Source organism: Rhinatrema bivittatum, chromosome 8, assembly GCF_901001135.1.
Source record: "Rhinatrema bivittatum chromosome 8, aRhiBiv1.1, whole genome shotgun sequence".
NCBI classification, from domain to species: Eukaryota; Metazoa; Chordata; class Amphibia; order Gymnophiona; family Rhinatrematidae; genus Rhinatrema; species Rhinatrema bivittatum.
In genome coordinates this window covers 91147200-91172983 of record NC_042622.1, presented here as the reverse complement: position 1 = coordinate 91172983, position 25784 = coordinate 91147200, and the positions used below count along the sequence as shown (strand labels likewise).

At 45.7% G+C, this 25784-nt stretch overlaps 1 protein-coding gene across 1 annotated transcript in view; it reads right to left on the bottom strand.

Annotated features, from left to right (window-relative positions):
* Window positions 1–2226: 2226 nt before the first annotated feature.
* Window positions 2227–25784, bottom strand: part of DBH (dopamine beta-hydroxylase) — a 48407-nt gene continuing 24849 nt past the window's right edge. Inside the window, exons 7-12 of the mRNA XM_029612528.1 lie at window positions 23461–23604; window positions 22381–22419; window positions 20211–20270; window positions 19891–20018; window positions 12845–13004; window positions 2227–3138 (exon numbers count right to left, since the gene is read on the bottom strand). Of these exons, the coding sequence (XP_029468388.1) occupies window positions 3001–3138; window positions 12845–13004; window positions 19891–20018; window positions 20211–20270; window positions 22381–22419; window positions 23461–23604 (669 nt within the window). The 3' untranslated portion in view covers window positions 2227–3000. The remainder of the gene's footprint in view (window positions 3139–12844; window positions 13005–19890; window positions 20019–20210; window positions 20271–22380; window positions 22420–23460; window positions 23605–25784) is intronic.

Here is a 25784-nt window from a genome sequence, read left to right as displayed (position 1 = left end):
GCATTAATCAATCACACCAGAGAAACCACAACATTCTGTATGAAACTCTTCTAAATGATGGTTGGGGAAAGGGAGGGTATGAGGGGAGTGAGATCTGAATGCGTGAAATCTCTCTGCATCACTGCTGCAGTAGACTGCAGTCGGTTTCCAAGTTCACCTTGCTCTTTTTTTTATTTTTTATAAAGGTAGAAACTGGGCTGGCCCAGTGGCTCAGGTGATAAGTGCTGTGCACTGCCATGTGGAAGGTCCTAGGTTTGACTGTCAGGTCTTTGGCTCCTTAGGGCGACTGACACTGGGGATGCTGCAGAGGTAGCGTTCATGGCCCCAGGGGTGGGAGAGGGGAGTCATGGTTGTTGCTTATTAGTGACACCTACTGGCTGGTGGATTCAGGGCCCATGACTTTAGGGTTCCTGAAGGAGACCTAGTGCAGTGACTGGCCTAACAAAAGTTGGGAAGGAATATAAAAAAGGGGAAACAGGAAGGTTCATGGTTTCAGATTCTAGCCCTGATCACAACCGAGTTGGAAGCGCAAAGGAGTGGAAAGAAACTGCCAGGTCAAAAAGGTAAAAACTGAGGCCGTCCTGGCGGTGCACTCTGCCATGCAGAGGGACCTAGGTTTGATTACTGGCTCAGCTTTTCTGTTCCCTAGTTTGGACAAGGCTGAGGATACTGTGTAGGCAGTGAGTCACACCTCCGGGGGCAGAGGGTAGCCTCTGCCATTGCATAACAGCGATGCCAACTGAGCGGACTCAGGGCTCTTGCAATGACTGGGATAGGTGAGGATAGGGTAACAATAATAAGGGGGGAGGGGAGCGGAAATCCAGGTATTTGTGAATAGAAGCTTATGGCAGCGTAGCCCAGTAGATGTGGTTCTGTGACATCCCTTAAGTTCCATAGATGGCCTTCTGTTTTCCCCTCCCCCCATAAACACAGATTTATTTCTAGGAGTATCCCAACACCTCCCCACCTTTACCATGTGTACAGTGCTCCATACATCTGGTGGCACTTTAGAAGTGATAAGAAGTAGGGATGTGAATCGTTTTTTGACGATTTAAAATATCGTCCGATATATTTTAAATTGTTAGAGCCGCGATACAATAACAATTCCCCCGATTTATCGTCAAAAAATCGTAAATCGGGGGAAGGGGGGAAAACCGGCACACTAAAACAACCCTAAAACCCACCCCGACCCTTTAAAATAAATCCCCCACCCTCCCGAACCCCCCCAAAATGCTTTAAATTACCTTGGGTCCAGAGGAAGGGTCCCGGTGTGATCTTTTACTCTCGGACCTCCGGTGCGTTGTAGAAATGGCGCCGGCGCTACCTTTGACCTGTCATATGACAGGGCAAAGGTAGCGCCGGTGCCATTTTGTTTTTTTGTCCCCCGACGGCAGGAGCATAGGAGATCGCTCCCGGACCCCCGCTGGACCCCCAGGGACTTTTGGCCAGCTTGGGGGGGCCTCCTGACCCCCACAAGACTTGCCAAAAGTCCAGCGGGGGTCCGGAACGACCTCCTGCAGTCGAATCGTGTTGCCGTACGGCCGGCGCCAAAATGGCGCCGGCCGTACGGCAACAACGCACTAGAGGTCCGAGAGTAAAAGATCACACCGGGACCCTTCCTCTGGACCCCAGGTAATTTAAGGCATTTTGGGGGGGTTCGGGAGGGTGGGGGATTTATTTTAAAGGGTCGGGGTGGGTTTTATGGTTGTTTTAGTGTGCCGGTTTTCCCGCCTTCCCCCTTCCCCCGATTTACGATTTTTTGACGATAAATCGGGGGAATTGTTATTGTATCGCGGCTCTAACGATTTAAAATATATCGGACGATATTTTAAATCGTCAAAAAACGATTCACATCCCTACTTCTTATCACTTCTAAAGTGCCACCAGATGTATGGAGCACTGTACACATGGTAAAGGTGGGGAGGTGTTGGGATACTCCTAGAAATAAATCTGTGTTTATGGGGGGAGGGGAAAACAGAAGGCCATCTATGGAACTTAAGGGATGTCACAGGCTACAGAGGTCCCATATGTATATAAAATTGGACCTTAAAATTATTGGCCAAACCTGGCTAACAAATGGTGTGAAGCTGTAGGCCAAGTTGATGGTGAATTTCTATGTTAAAAAAAAAAATGTCCCCTGAACATACAGGAGGAAGAATGAGGAGATCAAGTTCCTTCAAATATTTTTTTTCATTGTTTTAAAATTAACATCCAAAAGGTTGACCAACAGAGTATTAATAAAGGACCCTTTTTAATCAGCGTTTCCCCATTGAACACAAAATGGGAAAAGCCCTTTAGTACATTGGGCTCAAAGTATAGAAATGCAATAATTTAGCTCCAGTAATTTGGCTTTTACATTTAATTCATTTTCCAGACCCAAGATCAATGCAAGTTACATTCAGGTGCGTTAGGTATTTCCCTGCCCCAGAGGGCTTACAATCTAAGTATGTCCCTGAGGCAATGGAGGCTGAAATGAATTGCCCAAGGTCTCAAGGAGCATAAGCAGGAGAAGCAGGATTTGAAGGCCACCTGCCCTGGGTCTCAGTCCATTGCTCACCCTTGGTGGGTGAAATGCACTTGCTGGGGGGGTGGCTTTTTCTGCTAGCAGGTATCAGACACGCCCAGCAACCATCTTAAGAAAGAGATGGGCAAGTAAGACTGCCCATGGCTGCCTGTGCAAACGGCTCTGTACCATTTCTAGATACACAGCACTATACACATAAGAGTTTTCAAGGAGAAAAAAAATAGGGAACCATAGCAATGACGATACTGAAGAATTTCCTCCTATTGAAATAGCAGTAGGCAGCAGAAAGGGAGGGGCATTATATATGTATGTATAGGGAAAAGAACCGCTTTATGGTATAGTATGTGAGGTGGTTCACCTGTCCACTTCCTCCCTTCCTGTCCTCATCTGTGGCATCACAAGACTGAGCAAATTAAGACCAGACCAAGCCAGATTATTGACCTTGTATGCACTGTTTTAGGACCGGATATTCTGTGTCAGACACTTGTATTCTGTCTCTTTTCCTTGACGATGATGGGTACTGTTTCAGGGGGGCTGGTGGAGGATTGGCAGTGAGGGGAAGGCCTTGGCAGATACTGGCTGATTTTAGGCAGAGGCTGCTTCTCCCAGTCACCCTGTGGGAGAAAGTAAAAAAGAGAAAGAGAGCGTGATTATTAAGTCTGGGATGGACCTTATTCCTCCATCACTATCACCAAGGAACCAGCTTTTCCTTCTTTGTTAACAATGGGAAGATGCTGCTATTATCTGTCTACTAACGTCGGTTGTTGAAGATTTATTAAAAATATGATTGGAAATTGTTGCCATAATGGCCTTAAATTAAGAATAGAGAAGACTTCAGTGGGACAATTTTCAAAGATATTTACCTGTGTAAATGTCCTATCTGAAAATTGCCCTTCCTCTATACGTATAAAAGTGCACACACTGTTCCACAACAAACATACTTTTAGTTGTATTTAGGGGAGACATTCTTGGGAAAGGGGGGGCGAAAGTAGTCTTTTATATGGGACCAGAAGATAGATTGCATTTTCAACTTAATGCACATAACTTTCCATGAAAAAAATACTTGCAGAAAAAAGCAAGTGCCAGTATTTGTGGGTACTTTCTCTTTGAAAATTGGTACAAAGTACCTGCAAGCTTTGTCCCACCGCAGGCACGTATTTGTGATATTTGCTCTCTGTGAATGGGCAAATGTGTTCAGAGGGTCATAAAGAAGTTCCTTGATCACACAGATGCCTGGTTGGTTCACTGGTCTTGTTCTTGCCAGTATGAACCAATCAAATGTGGTACCTGAGTGATGTCATTTGTCCATTCTTAACATGGTGGCTTCCTGTGGTAGAAAGGGTCTGCTGGAAGATGTTTGGAAATGATGTCTGTCTTTCTGTTTCCTCCAGGGTGATTCATTCTGTGTTCGCTGGGGAGGCCTACTGAAGCGGCACCTGACAGCACACTGAGCAGGCCCACATTTTTTTTTCTTGAATCGGCTTCTGAGTCAGCCACTGCTCTCCCACAGAGAAAGCCAGCCAGTTTGTTTTCCCTCTTTGCTCACGTGGAGGCGGAGAGTATATTACTAATGTTTGTCCCAAAAGATTATTTGTTCCTTCTCTGTAGGAAAACATTTCAGTGAGATACAGTGTAGAAAAAAATTCTTGAAAGCTATGGAAATATGGTGTGGAAACAGATGGAAAAAACAGTAATGTGGGATTTGCTAGGTAACAATTATCTACATGTCAGAGTAACTAAGGGCTTCCCAAACGTTTAGCCAATGTGACCCCAGAGGACAACCAAAACAAATTAGCAGGAGTGCAGTCACCCTCTAACAATCACTTTACTCTCACCCCTCCCTGTACTCCAACTGATCTCCTCTCTCAGCCTCTTCAGTCTATCCTTTCTCTCAACCTCCACCCCCTTAAGAGGATCTCCTTTCTTAATCTCTTCCCCTCCAGCAAACTTTCTGTCTTTCCCTTTGCCTCTGCAGCTGATGCCCTCTTACCTAATTCATCCCTTCTCTCTTACCTCCTCTAGCCCTTTTTGCTTCCCCCAGCTGATCCTCTCGTCCCCATGCCCTTCTTATAACCCCCAACTGATCCTGTGACATCCCCTTCCTCTCCTCATCCCCTATCCCTTCTTTCTCAACTCACAGCCTCACTGCCTCCCCTACAAGCCCTTTTCTCACAACCCCCCAGTTGATTCCCTCACCCCAGTTCCTCACTTACATTACCCAGTCAATCTTCAGTCATTCCCCCTCACACCCTCCACAGCCAATGATAACATAACATTAGAACATAAAATATGCCATACTGGATCAGATCAAGGGTCCATCAAGCCCAGTATCCTGTTTCCAACAGTGGCCAATCCAAGTCACATATACCTGGCAAGTACCCAAACATTAAGTAGATTCCAAGGTACTAATGCTGATAACAAGCAGTGGCTATTCCTTATTGATTAATAGCAGTTTATAGATTCTCCTCCAGGAACTTATCCAAACCTTTTGTAAACCCAGTATACCAACTGCCTTAAGCACATACTCTGGCAATGAATTCCAGAGCTTAATTGTGCAATGAGTGAAAAAGAATGTTCTCTGATTTGTTTTAAGTGTGCTACTTTCTAACTTCATGGAGTGCCCCCTAGTCCTTCTATTATCTGAAAGAGTAAATAACCGATTCACATTTACCCATTCAAGTTCTCTCATGATTTTGTAGACCTCTATCATATCCCCTCCCTCAGCCATTTCTTCTCCAAACTGAGCAGCCCTAACCTCTTTTGCCTTTCCTCATAGGGGAGCCATTCCATCCCCTTTATCATTTTGGTTGCCCTTCTCTGTACTTTCTCCAATGCAACTATATCTTTTTTGAAATGTGGCGATCAAATTTGCACACAGTATTCAAGGTGCGGTCTCACCAGATAGGCATTATGACATTTTCCATTTTATTGCCATTCCCTGCCTAATAATTCCTAACATTCTGTTTGCTTTTTTGACTACCACAGCAACTGAGCCAACAATTTCAATATATTATCCACTCTGATGCCTAGATCCTTTTCCTGTGTGGTAGCTCCCAATATGGAACCTATTACATTGCGTAATACAGCAAGGGATATTTTTCCCTATATGCATCACTTTGCATTTGTCTACATTAAATTTCATCTGCCATTTGGACACAATCTTCCAGTCTCACAAGGTCTTCCTGCAATTTATCACAATCCACTTGTGATTTAACTACTCTTAATAATTTTGTGCCATCTGCAAATTTGATCACTTCACTCGATACCCTTTTCCAGATCATTTATAAATATATTAAAAAGCACTGGTCCTAGTACAAATCCCTGAGGCACTCCACTCTTTACCTTTTTCCACTGTGAAAACAGACCATTTAATCCTACTCCCTTTTTCTTGTCTTTTAACCAGTTTGCAATGCACAAAAGGACATCGCCTTCTAACCCATACCTTTTTAATTTTCTTAGAAGTCTCTCATGCCAGACTTTGTCAAATGCCTTCTGAAAATCCAAATACACCACATCTACCAGTTCACCTTTATCCACATGTTTATTCACTCCTTCAAAAAAATGTAGCGGATTTGTGAGACAAGAATTCCCTTGCTGGCTGTGTACCATTAGATCATGTCTATCTATATGTTCTGTGATTTTATTCTTTGTAACAGTTTCCACAATTTTTCCTGGCACTGAAGTCAGGCTCACCGGTCTATAGTTTCCCTCTCTACCTGATCCAACCCTCAAAGCCTTCTTGCATCTGATCCCTCATTTCAAACAGCCTCCTGACCAGAGTCAGCAGCAACATTTTCTTTTGGACCCTGGACTAAAGGTGGATGACCACTGGTGGGAAGAGAGGGTAGGCTTATGATGGGGCAACATTTTTCTCTTGGATAGTTTCAGTGGTGGGTGAGGATAGAGGAGCAGTGGAAATCTCCACCACCCCATGCACACTCAGCCCTCTCCACCCCCATGGCTGGTCCCAAGACCAACAGTGATCTGCAAACAGAAGCCTTAATAATGAAAGTCAGTATGGGGGTCTGTGAGCTAGTGCAAGCTCACAAGCATTTCAGTGACCCTGATCCCTCCTCACACAGGGCTTCCTGTTATCACAGAAATCCATGCAAGGGCAGTACCACTGCTAGCTCACAGGCTCCATGCTGACTTCCACTACTAATCCTGCTGCGACTGCTGGTGCCTGAAGACTTCTGCCATTTGAAGCACTAGTGACCCCAACTGAAGGTTTCGTGACTCCATTTGGGTCCCCAACCCACAGTTTGGGAAGCCCTGAAATACATGATTTGCATTGCTGGAGTATAGGACCTTTTCTGATACCATCGGGCCAATACAGTAAAGTCCGCGGGAGAGCGGGCAAATGCCCGCTCTCCTGTGTGCGCGATTCAGTATTCAAATTAGGGTCGGCAGTAAAAAGAGGTAAAAAGAGGCGCTAGGGACACTAGTGCTTCCCTAGCGCCTCTTTTTGGACAGGAGTGGCGGCTGTCAGTGGGTTTGACAGCCGACACTCAATTTTGCCGGTGTCGGTTCTCAAACCCGCTGACAGCCACGGGTTTGGAAACCGGACGCCGGCAAAATTGAGCGTCCGGTTTTCAACCCGCAAGCCGCGGGCCAATTTCAAATTTTTTTTTAACTTTTTGTAACTTTCGGGACCTCCGACTTAATATCGCCATGATATTAAGTAAAAACTGCTTTTCTGTGCACTTTCCCGGTGCCGGCAGAAATTAGCGCCTACCTTTGTGTAGGTGCTAATTTCTGAAAGTAAAATGTGCGACTTGGCTGCACATTTTCCTTTCTGAATCGCATGGGAATACCTAATAGGGCCATTAACATGCATTTGCATGTTGCGGGAGCTGTTAGGTTCGGGGGGTTGGATGCGCATTTTCGACCCCTTACTGAATAAGGGGTAATGCTAGCTCATCGAAAATGCGTGTCCAATCGCGGGTTAACAGTGCGCTCCGCTGGAGCACAGAGTACTGTATCAGTCTGATGCATGAGAGGTACAGTGAACTGTTCCAAAGTTGTGGGAAGAACACCAAACAGCCTCCAGTCAATTGGGAGAGACTGAACCAGTCCTGATATCCTAAAACTCCTTCCCTGATGCACACAGCGAGATATAGTGTGGGTTGGGTGAGAGACAAAATGTCTCACTACAGCCCTGCTTCTAGTCTCTCTCGTCCTAAAGATGGTTGGACTACAAATCCCAGAATGCATTTGGATGTGTCAATCAGTTTCTGCTGATCTGGAACCATCTAATGACCCTAATTTGATTTTATTACTGAAAAGAAAATATAAAATATACTTTGAAGTAGAAAAAATATTTTCTCCATAGATTTTACTATTTTAATCCATAAATTCTCTAGAAATTCAGTTATAAGGTGGATTCTGTATTTCCACTAAAACAGTCTTAAGCATTATCCAAAAATTCCAGTGTCTTGGAATGAAGTTGCTGAATGCTTGCATCTTCGTCCTTTAAAACTATTGTTGAAGAGCTCCTATGTGCCGCGCTTTGTCTTTTGGGCTTTGTTCACAGTTATTCAGTAGAGCAATCACGTGGCTTCGCTCAGGCTTGGAAGATGGATGAGCTTCAGGTTTTCTTAAAATCCTGTTTTGCTGGATGCAGGGACCTTTGCAGCAGTGTGAGATTACAAATTCTAGGATGGCAGTCATTGTTGATCTGAGGTGGCAACGCTATTCTTCATACCATTGACGTCAGAGAGATTATGTGCTACTTAATCCTTGCCTTCTCAACATACAACCCCATCTAATATGCAATAGAGCTGTAGGAAACTAATTATGTTTTTCAGCTCGGTCAAATGCTTCTGTATTTCCCTGCAAGATCCCATTTCTCAGCTTGATCTTCCAGCCCTGAAAAGGTCAGTGTCAGATACACACGCAGTCAAGACTGATCACCGTGTATGACCCAGCGGTAATTCTCGCTATTCCTGCAACATCTGTGATATAGTCTTGTGTCCTGCGCGGAAGGTGGGGGATGGGGAGGCAGAGCTGGGACTAGGGGAGAGGGGCGGCTGCCCCAGGTGTCAAGCCCAAGGAGGCATCATCAGAAAGGTTGCTTTTACCTATGGCTCTGCCCCGAGAACTCTGTTTGATAGTGCCGAAAATCTCAGGCTACAGAAATCAGCCCTCGGCTTCCTACTTCAGCCGCTTCCTCTCAAGCAGCATGTAAAGGTACTGAATGGGTTGGATGAGAGCCTGGAGTAGACAGAGCACAGTGGAAAGCAAAGAAGAGCTCTGCCTAATTCAGTACCTTCTATCTTGTCCCCATCCTCTTATCTGCAGGGAACAGAAAGGGGGTGAGGTGGGGTGGGGTGGGGACTTGGCGAGGACCAACATAACAAAGACAAATTCAGTTTTATCTGCATTTTTCTTTTTCTAATTTTGTGAATCCTTATTTTGTATTTGGTGAGGGTCTGGGTTCTATATGTATGACGGAGGTGAAGGATTCTGCTGAAATGTAGGTTCTGGGGTAGGGATCTGTAGTAGTACAGCTTGTTCTGTCTTCCCACTAGAAGATGTATTAGATTTTTAGGCCAGGTGGAATATTAGGAGTGTTGCCTTTTTGGCAGGGTTGTTGCTGTTTGAGTTCTGGGAGTTAATGCTGTGTTGTTTGCCTTATAGTTTGCAAGGGACTTTGCAGGGTGTTGTGTTACTTCACAAAGTGCTGCCTGGTAGTGGAGGGACTTTGTGTCAGGCTAATTGGATGATAACGTAATTTGAATGTTATTCCTATGCTGAGTTGGAAAGAGAAAACATTCCAGTTCAGCCCAGCCAGTCATATCAAACATTACCTTCAGCCAATGTCGCATGAATATCTTTTAATTGTTAAATTTAGGTAGTTCTTGGGATCTTTTTTTTCCCCCAGTCTATTTTCAAAAATCACAGAACACAAATTCGTCAGACCGTGACATGATTTCTGAAACGTATATTTTGCAAAACAAAGTTTAATTTCTAAAAGTATGCTGTCCAGTAATGTGATTTTACAGGATTGCTCTGGGAAGGGTTTTGGTGGGGACTTAATGACAGTTGAGTTTAATAATAAAAATTCAGGGGGAGCCTATGATTCTTATTTACAGCCTTAGACACTATGATTCATCTGCCTGGTTAACATCTATCCTTCAAATGTATAAACCATCAAAACAATTGTGATCCACTACCAAAAATCGTCTTGAAGTCCCAACTGGCAAAAATTAGATATTATAAGAATTAGGGCAATACCAGCTGCTGGCCCCTGACTTTGGAATAGCATTCCCGAGCATTTCAGGATTGCCTCTACCTTAAAATCTTTCAAAAAAGGTTTAAAGACTTATCTTTTTATGTTCACTTTCAAATCTGAAGATGGGGAAAAAGTTAAAACTTTGAACTTATTTCTTATGTTTTTGTGACTCTGTCTTTTACATTATTATTGTCAGATTTCTAATGTTATTATGATCGGATTCCTGTAATCCGCTGTGAGCACTCAGGTAACTGTGGAATATACATTTTAAAAAATGACATGAAATGAGCCTGAAAATTAATTGAGGAGGATGCACAAGGCTGAAGGATCTTTTTGGGGGGACCCTCCAGCCACTCATGTTTTCAGGATACTGCAATGAATAAGCTTGTGTAGGAGAAAGGTAGGGGCTGCCTCATGGCCCTGTCTTGATTTTAAGTTTCTTCAGCTATTGTTGCTGCCACTGCAGATGGATCTACAACACTGGAGGGAGGAGTGACAGAATGAGGAAGAGGGGACGGGGGCTGCCACTTGGCAGGGGTAAAGAGGGGAGCCAAAGAAGGGACTGATGTTATGCAGTAGACTGGATGTGAATAAAGAGAGAGGGGGACGCTGCTGCTGGGCAGGGGGTGGATGAGGGTGAAAGGGGGGAGTGGGGAAGCAGGAAGACCTAGGGCAAGTGGTGGTGGGGGTTGCAGGGCAAGGTGTAGGGGAGAAATAAGAGGATTCAGGGTACAGAGTGGAGTGGGGGAAGAGGGGGGATACAGGGGAAGGAGGGGAGGGGAAGAGAAGGGGATTTCTGGGCATGGGATGGAGGAAGAGAAAGAGAGGAATGCTGGGTGGGAGGGGAGAGAGAGGTACTTTGCTGAAGCTGCCAGCACTATAAGGACAGCAGTGCCTTTGAGAAGAAAGCAAACACTAGTAGGTGAAAGGGAGGATGCGTAATTCTGTATATCTGTCCCTGGTGCAGAAAAAGCTGGTCCCAGCTCTGTCGGGAGGGGAGCCATTGAGTTAAGTGTAATTCTCTCTGGGTTTGTTTTTTTCTTGCAGCTCCCTTCTCTCTGCAAAGCCATGTGCTGCAATTACATCCTGTCACTCAAGAGGGCAGAAGGCATCTCCAGTGAATCTGAGGAAGGTTCTCATCCATTGCTACTTCACGTTGGGCCAGTAGGGGTTGTGACCAGCAAGGCTGCTGGGCCTTACTCCTCAGGCTGTGAGTGTAGTTTCTGTATTCCGTCTGTTTAGTTGAGCCAGCACTTAGTGCTATAAAGTGTGAAAAAAAAAGGCATAGTCCTGGAGCCGGAGGCTAATTAATTGCCTTGGTGCACAAGTAATGCTAGTTTAATGTTTGTTTTCTGGCAGAGAAAAAGAAAAAAAGGAACTGTGCATTTAGCCCCTGGTGATTGCATATGTGGCCAATGGGAGAGAGAGGAAAGAGGCCTTGGCCACTGGACATAACTGGCCCTCATTCACCTAGAATCTGCAGCCTGATGGTAGTGTGCGTTTATTAGGTGAGCATAAGCAAGGGACAGCGGGGCTGAGTTATCGTCTCTGGCCATTTACTCAATTTCATAATTCAGCTTACAGAAAACAGCCGATCAAGTTCAGACTAATTCAGGTAAATGCAGCTGGGCTCTTCCACTGTTAATTTGCAATCACCAGAGTGAAATACACAGAAAAACAATCCTTCAGATCTTAAGCAAATACACTCGATAGTCGGCACTGGGGCTTTCTAGTCAGTCTCAAGCCATTAAAAGGTGAGTTATATTGGAGAAGGGAAGAACTGTTGAGAGTAACTGCACTGCACTCCTGCTTGACATCAGTAATGAAAGTGGAGCACAGCCAAAGGCCCCTGGATGGCTGAGATTCAGAAAGGCACTACGGGTCTCTGTCTCCTGACACCCTGACAGGGTACTGTGACGCTGCGGCCCTGCTAATTACTGCAGTTGTCGGTTTAAAAAAAAGAAAAAAAAAGTAGAAAATTCTGACAAGTCGTCTTTTTTTTTTTTTAATGTATTTTTAGGCTGGAGAATGAATGCTTTATAATTATGCTTGTAAAACACCAATCTCAGCAGGATGCTAATTAGTTTCTGTCTACGAATCAATGCAACCCCCAAAATGAATTGGGAATGATAATTAACTTTGCTTTACAGACCACTCCCCTTACAGCTCATTTATTTTTTTTTTATTTTGGAGAGAGTGCATTTGATGACTCCTGTTTTGTGGGATGATGAATGAGTTGGGATGGCAGTGGCTGTGGTTGTTATAGAGCACAGGATGGCTTCTGTACAGAGTTCTGATGGAGGCTTTCATGGTATGTCACCTCCCTGAAGGCAGTTTTGATAAGGAGGGGCAAATCGATGTGCCCTGGACAGCTAATCGGGAGGAAAATGCTGAGAAGAGAAAGAAGGAAAAGGAAGGAAGAGAAGGCAAGATTAAAACAGAGGGGTGGGGGAAGGTTAAGACAGAGAGGAAAGAGGAAAAATACAGTGCAGTGTGAAAAATTAACTCTCTATTCCTTTCTTTCTCCAGGTCACAGGTCACGTTGTAATTTTCACTACATTATCAATCTGTGATGATTTATTAATACCCGAAGTTCTTCTAGAAATCATCAGCCCAATATTCAAAATGGCACTCTGCCAGCTAAGCATTACTAAGCCAGCTAAGTGGCACAGCTGAATATCTGGCTACGGTCAGCATGCACCACTTAAGTAGCTTAGACAGCTAAGTTTTAGGCTGGACAAATCAGGGGCAAGGAATGGGCGGATCGAGGAGGAGTGGCGTTGGACAGGTAATTAACTGGCTTACTTGATATTCAGAATTAACTAGCTGATATATCCGTCCAACTCTGGTTGGGCCAAAGGGCTTTCCTAAAGTTAGCCAGTCATACATAACTGGCTAGCTTTAAGATAGCCAAGTATATTGATATATAACACTAGTTAGCTGGCTCAGTATGGGCACATATAGGTCTAACAGCAGCACAAGGCACTGAGGTTATGAGTTAATTTGAATGAGGCTTCCCCTTGAGATCTGGAGGCAATCAGTCCCCATACTGGGCACCTAACCCATGCTGTGACGTGACAACTTACAGGGAATCGGATTGCAGAGGACTGGTTGCAGTGCATGGAGATGGGAGCAGAGCTGTACAGTGCCTTCAGGACATCTCTGCTGAAGGGGGTCCAATGGATAGAGGAGAATTGCTGGGTGACCGATGCCTGGGGACACGTGCAGATCTCATCATCATCAAACCTATGCAGAACAGTCAGGAAATTTTGGTTCAGTACTTCGGGTCCATTGGTTCATACTATATTTCCTATCATGCCATGAAAAACAAAGTCAGGGAAACAGTCAAATGTTCTCTTGTTCTTTCCATTTATGTTACTTTCCTGAGTTTCCAAGCATTCCTAAAGAATGTAAACCATTTCATAGATTCATACCAAGGGCTCTAGATTTCTACCTGCGTCTCATAAGAACATAAGAAGCTGCCATACTGGGTCAGACCAAGGATCCATCAAGCCCAGCATCCTACCTCCAACATCCAGGCTACAAGTACCTGGCAAATACCCAAACAGTAAGTAGATCCCATGCTACTGATGCTAGTTATAGCAGTGACAATTCCCTACTAGTTACAAATGAGAAGGCAATTGTCAAAGCAGTTTCTGAAGGTATAAAGCATTTTGTCTGCATAAATCACCTGTCTGAAAATGGCCCACCCTGTGTGCAGGTAATACTACATGTGTTCCGTAGGCGTGTACTTGTAATGGAGGCATTTCCAGGGAGGGCTTCAGTCAGGGAAAAAAACAGGAGCGCAGTTTTGGTTAGGAAAAAGTAAGTTCAAAGCTCTGCAGGTGAGGCAATTTTCTAAATAAAAGCAGGCAAAGAATGTTCCTTTGAATATTTGTGCAGAGACCATGGTAAAAATTACCTGTAGACTTTGCAGACATTTTGACAATTGCCCACACTGTAATTTCCTTTGTCACAAAAATTAATCTTGCTAATGTGCATCATTTTCTGTTTTCCATACATAACTTCTATGTTGGATACATCAACTAGGATGTCCAGTTGTCTTTTTGTCGTATTTACAGTCTTATTTTATCTGTCCAGATCATTCTCTTTGTTTAGTGCCATGATCAACAGACATCCTCCCAGAATGCTCTTGAAATAATTCTCTAAAGTTGGTCATCCTATCAGGAACTCTAAATTAACGCAATATAAGAGCTGCCTGTCCTTCCCCTCATTGCACTGTCTACATGGGAACAGGATGAGAAAGGAGTGCAGAGTGGCCTTCAGTCTGCTCTTCAGATCCTCCACCCTGGCTCTGGCTCTACACCACTCTAGGAGGAAGGCCTTACCATTCATCATCTGTCCTACAAATGAAGAGTCAGTGACCCCCCACCCAATACACACAACAACAGATTCCGAAAATTGTGACTTTTCCACTTTTTAGGAGTACCAGATATTCTGGGTGGGGGAGACTCCAAAGTATTATTTCCTGAGGTTTGTGGAAAGAAAGGTTGGATTTTCGGATCTGCATTTCTGGGCAATGGTGTAGTGCTGGGACTGGTACAGGTAGTAGAAAAGATATCAAAATGATGGTGCTTCTGGTGGTGTCTTATTCCCTTAATTTTAAGAGGGTTTTGATTGTTTGGGAGGTGTCCTAGGGCATTTAACCCTAAGCCCGGGGCATTTTGGCAGGGGCCTCCCTTTTCTAGGATGGAGATTGGAAGAGAAGGGGACCTCCAGGATGTAGTGAACCTGGAGTAACCAGCCTACAGGCTGGTGGGTCTAGAGACCACCCCAATATGGAGGGTCTTTTTTCCCCTTAAGGGAAAAGACCTGAGGCTGATGGTATGGAGAATAGGCATTTCCTCCCCTTGAGGAAATGGCGAGGAAGAAGGAGTTCTGAAATGAGAAGTTCCCTTCCAAGGTCCAGGGCATAGAAAATACTGGAGAAGTGGAAAAATCTGAGTGAAAGGTTGAGTGGCCAGGAAGTCATGACTAGACTTAAGGCTATAATCCTCATGTCCCACATAGATGTGAGTTTGGTATTTAAAAGGAAGAGGAATCTAAGGGGAATACTGTACCTATCCTATGTGTTTGGGATGGTTTGGGATGTGATAGAAAGTGGGAAAATTTGGATATGGAGAATGTGAGGAATGTAAGCCATATAGTCCAGTAAAATGTTTGGTTTGGGGAGTTGGATGATCTAATTCCCATTCAAGAGAAAGCTGAAAGATTGATACTTTCACTCTTTGGGGAACCAGATATGTATACTATGGAGAGGATTTACTGAGACGGTTGTATCCCATGAATTATAAGTATTCAGTAAGAAAATGCCTACTCTCTTCTATGCCTGTATATTGTGACTGGCTTGAAACCCAGAAATAAAGTTTAAGAGTTTGGGTTTACCTGGGCGTGATGTGACTTTGTTGTTGATGCCTTGTTTGAGCCAGCATTGAGGGATAGTGATAGGGTCAGGGTTCATGGAGGGGAGGAGGTGGTCTCCCTGACCGGTCAGGGGAACGTGAGCTACCCCTGCTGTTTCTATTCAGGTGCACTTTACCATCTGTACGACCCATAAAACCTGCTAACTAAATTTAGGGGTTTGATCTTTTTCACCCAAGATAAGTGATTCTTGGTAATTTATGTGCCCTGGAATGAAGTGGGCTACAATTAGAAGCCTGCAAAACCTACTGGGAACCTCTGCATCTTTTCTCCCGGCTTGAGCAGATGTATTAATATGTGTTACTGGCCATCAGTAGAACTCTCTGTTGCGGTCTTAGCGGTGGACCCTTGGGCCGGTCTAGGGGAGTGAATAGATGGAAGATGTGGGCACTCCGCTGAGAGGCAGTAGGACGGGAGGCGGCGTCAAGCCGGACGTGGAGGTGAGTCTTCGCCCTGGAAGCCTGTGGAACCCCCCTGAGAGGAGCTCGTGAGGTCCCAGGCCACTGGGACTTAGGAGATCACTGAAGAAGAAGTGACGACTTCACCCTGGAAGCCTGTGGACCCCCCAAGAGGAGCTCGTGAGGTCCCAGGCCACTGGGACGTAGGAGATCATTGAAGAAGCAGCGAGGAAGAGGCGGTCCGAGGTCGAGGCAGGTGGCAAGAACAGAGGTCAGGAACAAGCAGAGATCAGGAACTAGTGAGGCAAACCAAAGATCCGGATGGAGAATCCAGAACAGGAGCTGAAGATTCGGACAGGAGCCGAAGATCCAAACACTGCAGCACGCGAAACCTGTTGCAAGGCAATTCCTTGAGAGCAGACGCCGGCTTAAATACAAGCCGGCGTCTGACGTCATTTTAGGGGCGGGCCGCGGTCTGGCGGGAAAAGCCCTTTAAATTGGGCTTCCCTGCACGTGCGCGCATGCACCAAAGGGGAGGGGTCACGTTCTGGAGCTCAGCGGCGTCTCCCTTGTGCAGACGCCACCGCGAGAAGGCCTGGGCAGGCCCGACAAGGCGCGCACCCCGCTGCGGACCCCCTGAGAGGCCAAACCCAGCTGAAATGTGCCGGTGCTGCCGTTCCGAGGCTGGAGGTAAGGACCCGGTTGCAAGACGTGCGACCGGGATCGCAACAGTACCCCCCCCCCCTCTTACGACCCCTCTTAGAAGGACCAGGTTTGCCAGGGTGACTGAGGTGGAAATGGTGCAGCAGGGACTTGTCCAGGATATGACAGGCAGGTTTCCAGGTGTTGTCCTCAGGACCACAGCCCTCCCAGGCAATCAAGTACTCCCAGCGCCTTTGATAGAACCGGACATCAAGAGCCTCCCGAACTTGGTAGATGGGATCAGACTGCACCGCCAGGTCTGCCAGCTCAGGAACCTTAGAGTGAAATCTAGAGAGAATGAGAGGCTTTAGCAGAGAAACATGGAATACATTATGAATGCGCATAGAGGAGGGAAGGCGTAAGCGATAGGATACCAATCCTACCCTCTCAGCCACGCGGAATGGACCGCAAAACCGTGGAGCCAGCCTTCGGAATGGGTCTCGAAGATGGATATTCCTGGTACTAAGCCATACCCGCTCACCTGGAAGAAAGACTGGTGCGGGTTGGTGATGACAGTCTGCCCATCTTTTGGCCGTACTAGCTGCCTTGATAAGCTTGTCTTGGATGGTGAGCCAGAGATTATGCAGTTGTTGGGCCGACATCTGAACTGCAGGCGAGATACTGGGAGTGGCTAAAGGCAGTGGCGGTTTAAGTTGTTTTCCAAACACGATGAGAAACGGAGACTTGCCCGTTACCGAATGGGTGTGGTTGTTGTAGGAGAACTCAGCTAGAGGTAGTAGACTCACCCAGTTGTTCTGTCTTTTTTTTGCAAAGGTGCAGAGAAAAGTCTTTAAAGAGCAATTAGTGCGCTCTGTCTGTCCATTGCTCTGGGGATGGAAGGCTGAAGAAAAGCTGAGTTGCACGTCAAATTGCTTGCACAAGGCTCTCCAGAATCGAGCCGTAAACTGGGGCCCTCGATCGGACACAATATCCTGAGGAAGTCCGTGGATACAAAAAATATGCTGCGCGAAGAGTTGAGCGAGTTCTGGTGCAGACGGTAGTTTGGGTAGCGGGACAAAATGTGCCATCTTGGAGAAGCAATCTACCGTGACCCAGATAACAGTATTCTCTTCAGACGTAGGAAGATTTACCACGAAGTCCATGGTGATGTGTGTCCAAGGTTCAGTGGGTATAGGCAGTGGTTGTAGCAACACCCATGGCTTCCCGACTCAGGATTTTTGTCGTGCACACACGGGACAGGAACTAACATAGGTACAGGCATCTTGCCTTATAGTAGGCCACCAGTAAAAATGGTTGAGCAAATCAAGTGTCCTTTCGTGGCCCGCATGGCCACCTGTGAAGGATTCGTGAGCCCATGCCAGAGCTCTCTTGCGGTCATGACATGAAACCACGGTCTTCCCTACTGAGCTTACTGAAGTGCTGGACAAAATGACTCTAGCCGGATCTAGGATATACTGGGGCTGTTCCTCTCCCTCCTCCTGTATGGAGATCCTGGACAACGCATCTGCCCGCACATTCTTGCAAGCCGGTTTGCAGCGGAGCATGAAGTCGAATCAATTAAAGAATAACGACCAACGTGCTTGCCTGGAGTTCAGCCGTTGTGCTTGGCATAAGAACTCTAAGTTCTTATGGTCCATGAAGACCGTAATAGAATGTGCTGCCCCCTCCAACCATTGTCTCCACTCTTCAAACACTAATTTGATCGCTAAGAGTTCTTTATCCCCGATGCTGTAGTTACATTCAGCAGGGGAGAATCTTTTAGAGAAATAAGAAGAAGGTAACAGTTTCCCAGAAGAAGCATATTGACTTAACACAGCTCCCACAGCCACATTAGATGCGTCCACCTCCACAACAAACGGGCGGAGAGGATCTGGGTGGCGTAGGCAAATGTCCTGAACAAAGTCCTCTTTGAGGTTCTCCACCGACAACTATGTACGCCCCAGCTGCATGGGCTCTTCAGAGCATGCCGAACCATGGCTGGGAGCTGTAGTCAGCGGCCTAGAGAATGCAGGTGCCAGTGATACCGTGCGTCAAAAGGGTCGTCTCTCCTTGGCCCGTTGCTGCAAGCGACGGTCAATTCTCCCTGCCAAGTCTACCAATTCTTGAGGTCATCCGGAACGTCACGAGTGGCCAGCTCGTCTTTTATCCGTGCCGCTAGCCCTTCCAGAAAGAGGGCCCGAAGGCTGTCCTCACACCAGCCCACCTCGAGGGCGAGGGTACGGAACTTGATGGCGTAGTCCGCTAAGGAGCGAGACCCCTGTCTCAATTGTAGTAATTCCGAAGTGGTGGTGGCCAGTCGTGCTGGTTCATCAAAGGCTTGCATAAAGCTGGTCACAAACTGTGGCAGGTTGTCTAAGAGAGGATCGCTTCGCTCCCACATGGGAGAAGCCCACAACAATGCCTTCCCGTCCAACAGAGACAGGATGTAGGCCACCTTCATGGAATCCGTAGGAAACTGGTTAGGTAGCAAAGAGAACCGAATGAAGCATTGGTTCAGGAAGCCACGACAGGCCTTGGCCTCCCCGGAGTAACGAGAAGGCGCCGGCAGCTGAGTCGAAGTAGCAACGCTTACCACCGGTGGGGTTGCTGGAACCTGGGGAGCCTCCGCAGGTACTGCGTCCAAACGATTGGCCAATCGTTCCACGGTGGCCGCCAGCACGTCAAGCAATGTTGCTGTTGCTGTAACCATTGGGCCATACCGGGAATGGCCTGGAGACCTGACAAGTCCGCCGAGTCCATGGCCTTGCAAACTGTTGCAGTCTTAGCGGTGGACCCTTGGGTCGGCCTAGTGGAGTGAGTAGATGGAAGATGTGGGCACTCCGCTGAGAGGCAGTAGGCCAGGAGGTGGCATCAAGCCGGACATGGAGGTGAGTCTTCGCCCTGGAAGCCTGCAGAATCCCCCAAGAGGAGCTAAAACTTAGCGTGTGCCCCAAAGGGGAGGGGTCATGTTCTGGAGCTCGGCAGCATCTCCCTCATGGAGATGCCGCCGCGAGAAGGTCTGGGCAGGCCCGACAAGGCGCGCACCCCGCTGCGGACCCCCCGAGAGGCCAAACCCGGCTGAAATGCGCTGGCGCTGCCGTCCCGAGGCTGGAGGTAAGGACATGGTCGCAAGATGTGCGACCGGGACTGCAACACTCTCTCCTTCTATTCAACCTGCCCTTTACTGAGCCATAATGGCATATGCAGGTAACCTAAAACCTAGCTGACTCTAGGGTCATTTTTATATTGAAATATATGTGAGATTTATAATTATTATTGTACACCACTTAAAGATTTTTTTTATAGCAAACAGTATATTAAATTGAATGAATAAATATTTGAACCCATTATCAGTGCATTATTTCTTCACTAACCTGATCAAAGGAATAGAGCTCTCCAAAGCTAGACACAGCAATATTAAGTTAGTCCAATAAAAACATCTCACCTACAACGTGTTTGTTGACTCTATTTCTACCTGAGCCATGGAAGAGATGACCCATCAGCGTCACACTTGTCCAGCACATTGGTGGTTTTGCCTCTCATTCTCCCTAGAGATCTGGAAATTTGTCAGTCATAGGGATGATAAAATTGCTGTAATTTAAAAAATGTCTTGATTTCAGGCAGAACCAAACCCATGGATTTGCACTCACCTGTTAATGAGATGGAAATATTTCTGCAGGTAGCTGAGCTCTGTGGTGCTCTTACAGAGTTCCAGTCTTGTCAGTGGATAGTAATGCACATAATTCACACACATTTCCTCAAAGATACTGAATCCACCCTGCAACATTAGACAGATTGGAGATGAGTGGCTCAGGGAAGAAAATCTCTTGAAGTGTGAGGAGGTCAACATCAAATGGAGAAGGGTCAACAGATAATGAATAGGGGTCAATATAAAATACATATATAATGTATTATGGTCTAAATGCAAAGAATAGAGTGTTATAGTACAAAATATGTAATAATAACTTACTACTGTGGCTTTCTCCCTCTCTTCTGTATTATAAGTGCAAGATGTGATGAGCAAATCTCCCTGTGGATTCAACAAAACACAAACTGTTTCTATGTTTAAACCTGAACAGTTTAGTGTTAGAAGTAATTGCTGAATATATCGAGGGGGTAATTTTGTAACAGTCTGCATAAATTAGATAGCAAAACAGGCCCAAATTATTACATTGAAACTACCCACAAATTAGATGGCAAATAGCAAATTATCCTATCAAAACTACCCACACACAATTACACCTGCTAAACTGTGCACAGAAATTTTAGGCGCATACTTTTGAAAATGGAAATGTATGCACGAAAGTGTAAACCTCTCCCTAACCCTGCGCCAGGAATGCCTCCACGTATTCCAAGTAAACTTATACATGAACGTAACAAATGTCTGTAAGTTTACCTGCACATCAGGCAGGCAATTTAATAACAGGCCATTTCTGTGGGTAAAACACTGCTTTACTAGAGGAACTACCTTTGAACATGGACCTTTGCTAAGCGTGGCAGGAGGGGTAAAATGTCTGCCTAACTCTGGTCAGGGAACACTGTAAAAGAAAACCCAGGCAGGACTTAGCAGACAGGAATAACAAAAACAAATGATGGAGTAACAAGCATGATTATTTTTTCTCTTGCATTTCCTCCAGTGGCTTCGGTTACTGCTTGGCCCAGGCCTAGAAACAGGAAATATAATGGTGGATAAAGATCACATCTACTCTGACCCTTTCCCCTTTCTGCTGCAATTCCTCAAACACTGCTTATTTTGTCCTTGCTCCCCCACCGCTCTGGATCCTCCGTGCCTCTCCTAGGCAATTCTTGAATTCCAGTAATGTTTTGGCCCCCATTTTCCCAATTAAGAGGAAGCTGTTTCATGCTCTCTCTTCTTCTCCTCTCTTTGCAAAACTTTTTTCTTCTTTAGGTTACTCCAGAGTCAACTTGCTTTCTTTCAGTCTCATATCATGACTTCCTGTTCTAGAACTTCTTTCTACTGAAGGTTTGCTTCATGTGCATTATTTATATCTCTAGGGAATTTGAATGTCTCTAACATATCTTCCCTCACCATCTTCTAGAATATACATATTTAGGTCCATATGTCTCATAAGGCTTGTGGTACATGAGGAGAAACAAAGAATGCCTTCAGAACATTTAGTCTGCAGAATGGGTGTCCTAGGAGTGGAAATAACTTATACATTCTTATACAATATTTAATATAAAGCAGCCTACAAGGTGGGAAGAAACGTGTTATCAGCAAAGTGCAGTCACGTGTATATATGATCTCTGTCTAGGATTCGCTACAAAGGAGACATTGTTAGAATGCAGAACTTTCCAGTAGTGGAAGGTCTGAGGAGGTCCTTATAGGACAGTGATTAATGGTGGTTGCCTTCCCCAAATGGGGATGGATTTGGTTGCCTTCCCCAAATGGGGATGGATTTGGTGATGGATCAAAAGGTGTTTCCCTCAAGGCACAGCAGAGAGCTGGAGAGAGAGAAACTAAATAGATCTGCATTCAGCTCAAGAAGTTAAGGGCTGAACTGTGGAAGGTGTGGGTTTGCTAGGGGAACAAAGTGGGCTCCCTTCAGTATGAGCTGGATTGCCAGCTAAGTGGATAAGGACCCTCATAGCAAAGGGACACATCCTATCCTGGGAAAGCCCGCAGCCTAAGTGTGATAAAGGAGATGTTTTTCCTGCTCTTCATTGGGGATGAAAGGCAGAAAAGGCCTCTGTGAGGGCTTGAGAAAGAAAACTCTTCAGTTTGGAATGTATTTAACTGACCTGAGAAGAGAGGAACTATTTGAAAATCCCTTGACTCTGGCTATGAAGCGGATTTTCCTGTGTTTTCATACTTTTGGACTGTGTGCTAGTTTTCCTGTTTTTTCTGAGATGGGATTTTTTTTGTTTTGGACTTTTCATAAATTCCTTTTTTTTCTGGTTTGGGATACAACTTGAGTGTGAACAGTTGATTTCTGTGTGCAAGTCTCCCCTTGGGCCCCATAGCATTCTGCTATTCTCCACTGGAGGGAACCGTGATTCTGGATCTGCAGGCAGGCTTTTACCACCCCTGCAGTTGCCGAAGGTGAGGCGGGGTGTTTACATATGAAAGTGGACAGAGTAAACTGTTGTCCTTACCTTGTGCTAACAGTATTACTTACCGGGAGAACATCGACTACTTTTCTTAGCATGCGAATCTCCTGAGGGTAACAAAATAGAAGTCTCTGTTAGCAGCATAGAATAGATGGTTAAAATGTGGGTAGCTTTGAAAAAGTTGAACAGGAACTGCTATTGTCTTTCTTCATCTGTGTAACCAACAGGCCTGGAAGTGATTCTCCTGGAGCACAGAAGTAGTACTTAGAGGAAACAACAATGCTGGTGAATCCTTGTCCGTGCTGTCACCCTTGTCTGTGCTCTGCCTTCCTCATTAGATATAACCTCTGGAGATTAGGCTTTCCAGCAAGCCTTATCTTCAGGGCAGCAGCCTCAGTTTAAGTTTAGAGACTCTGTTCTCTTATATCCATCCCTGTAGAACAGGGCTTCCCAAACCTGTCCTGGGGACCCCACAGCCAGTCGGGTTTTCGGGAGATCCACAATGAATATGCATGAGATGAATCTGCGTATGCGGAGTCTCCATGATATGCACATTTATTTCTTGCATATTCATTGTGGCTCTCCGGAAAACCTCAGGGCAGGTTTGGGAAGCCCTGCTGTAAAGTATGATGGCAACGTTATTATTTAATTAGATTTAGTGTCTATAAAAATGTTGCTTTTTTGTCTAAATCCCTTTAACATACATACGCATGCACACAAACTGTTATGCATTAATGACTCAGAAGGCTGGGCATGCAACACCTAGCTTATAGTATTGTGTTCACCATTTCCTAAGTATAAACCAGTTTCAAACAAAGGACATTCAGCTTTGTACAAATTAATGGAACATCTAATCAAAGTGGATGACAGTATTTCCCCTACAGTATGAGAAGGATGAAGAACATGAATGGCTCTATAGTCATTCAATAACCTCACAGAATTGGACAAGGTGCTCATATATTTGAACTCATTCATTATGTTTTCATTTTTTGGTCTGAAACCCAATATATCACTCATACTTATTCCAATGGGGGTTCACTGTAGATACCCAGGGATTTTCCAGCCCTCATTCAGCTTTGCTTCCCACAAAACTCCACATCCCCCCCCCCCCCCCCCCCACACACACACACACGTGACTCTATGCCTACCTGAAAGTGTGGGCTGTAGTGGTTATCCTGATTCACAATTTCAACTTCCTTTCCTTTGCGGATTAAAACTGTCATCACTTTCCTTCCTGTCAGGTGCGTGTGGAGCTGAGAGGCAAAAATGTGGATCCCGTCTGGGGGCAGGGTCTAGAAAGATCGGTGTTTGGGAGATGTTCAGACTTGTGCTTTGGGCAATAAATATTAAATCATCCACTTCTAAGACTAGCTTTTCTCATGCCATCACTTGCAGCCTCACTCTGACCTCCCCGCCTCCCTTCCTTGCTCTTAAATTCCATCCCTATCCCCCCCCCCCCCCATTTTCCATCCCTGCCTCTCCTCAACGTAACTTTCCATTCTCCTCTCCTCACTCCTACCTTCTATTCCTGTCCCTCGTCTTCCATCCCTGCGCCCCCACATCTTCCCCCCTCACTCTTTTCAGCCCTGCCCCCCACCCCCTCCTTTCATTCCTACCCCCACCTCTTCTTGCATCCTCACGCTTACTTTCCGTTCCTGCCAGGATCTTGCTGACGGGAGAGCTGTGCTGGAGCCCAGCACTTCTAAATGCTGCTCTCTGCTGCCAGCGTCTTTTTCTAACCCTCTCACGTGGTTCAAACAGTGTAGCGGATGGGGCCTCAACACTTTTAAAAGCTGTGTCCTGCCCCTTATTATTTGGCCCCAGTGCAACCACACAGATTGCACATCCCAAAAGCTGGCCCTGATTCTCCAAAATAGTCATTGAATCTGTTAATTTGTCACAGAAGCCAGATTTTGCAATAATACATTTTTTTTCTAACAACTTAGATGTCTCCTGGCACGTCCCTTATAAAGAGGGACCACTCGATTGAATTGCTCAGCGTTATTAATAGGATGGCCAGATGCTTCCTCCCTTTTTGGATTAGATTGAGCTCCTCATGCACTAATGTCATCAATCCAGCATTTGTGACATCACAGTTCCTTTCAAGAAAGTGAGCTGTGACAGTACAAATGTGCTGGGCTGTGACATCACTGCAGGAGCCAGGAATAAACGAATGTGGTATGAAGGCGCTTCAGCCTAGTGGGCCTTCAAGGGGATTGAACAGAATTAAATTGCCCAGCACTGTCATGTTTATAATTACCTAGTGCTTAAATCCTAGATATGTGTTGCCTCTTTGAATTGAAAGGAAAGGTAAACGCTGGTTGAGATTCAGTTCTAATGCATTTCATACTGAACTGCTGAAACATGTCTCAGATCAGCAGTGTTGTTGCAAGGAATGGGCCAGAGAGGCAAGGCTTTAAACTTAAAATGAGGAAGCTGAGAGTTCAAAGCCCCATGCCTGCCACTAAAACACTTTCGGTGGGCCAGCTCTGTCCCGATCAAGAGGTAGTGGGTGCAAAGTACCCAAGCTCCAGGTTTGATTTGTCACTTGTGTCCTCTGAGGTGGGGGGAATAAGGGAGTTGAGAAGATATCTGTGAGGAAGGGGAGTTGGAGGAAAGCAAAGGTGATAGGAGCTGAGGAAAAAAGCAGAGCTGTGAACAGGATGTGGGTAGGAAGGAAGACGAGGTGAAGGCTTAGAGCTGTGGAAAAGATGAAGTGTGTAAGTGACAGGACAAGAGGAGACTGAGATGAGCCAGGGCAGGGGTGGGGGTCCTCAAGAGCCACAGACAGCCCTATTTGCATACAGTGGAGGTGGTGCATGCAAATCAATCTCATACATATTCATGATGGATATCCTGAAAAACCAGGCCTATTTGTGGTTCTTGAGGACTGGAGTTGGTCACTCCTGAGCTAGGGATTAGCAGAGGTAAAGAGAGAGAGAATAGGGAAGAGAGAACAGGGTGGAGAAAGGAAAGTTTATTCTTATCTCATCGTTTCTAGGCTCTATTAGGTGATCTTTCATGTATAAAAACTATTGCCTCCCTCAGTCTTGGTCTGAAAAGTCTGCAGCAAGATACTAAGTAGCTCCCAGACCACAAGAATAAAAACTGCTATTTCTTGTTGGCATAAGCCCTGACCTGTATTAACCATCATAGGAGGAAACCAGACGAATGCAAAAGACCTCTGGCACACGCCCAAAAGGAACTGGAGTCCAGTGGATTTTAGATTTAACTACTCGCCTTCTCCAAATCCGAGCACAAGGAGTGTTACAATTCAGGTGCTGTAGTTATTTACCTTGTCAACAGGATTTAAACAAGACTTCCCCTGCTTCCATAATGGAGCCCAGCGTAATGCTGTCTCTGGGATCTGCTCTCAAAGTGAAGGTTTGTTCATATTTTGAACCTGGCTTTAACATGCACTCTGGGTGGCTCCCTGTGTGTACCCTGGACTGCACCTTAGCATCTCTCCAGA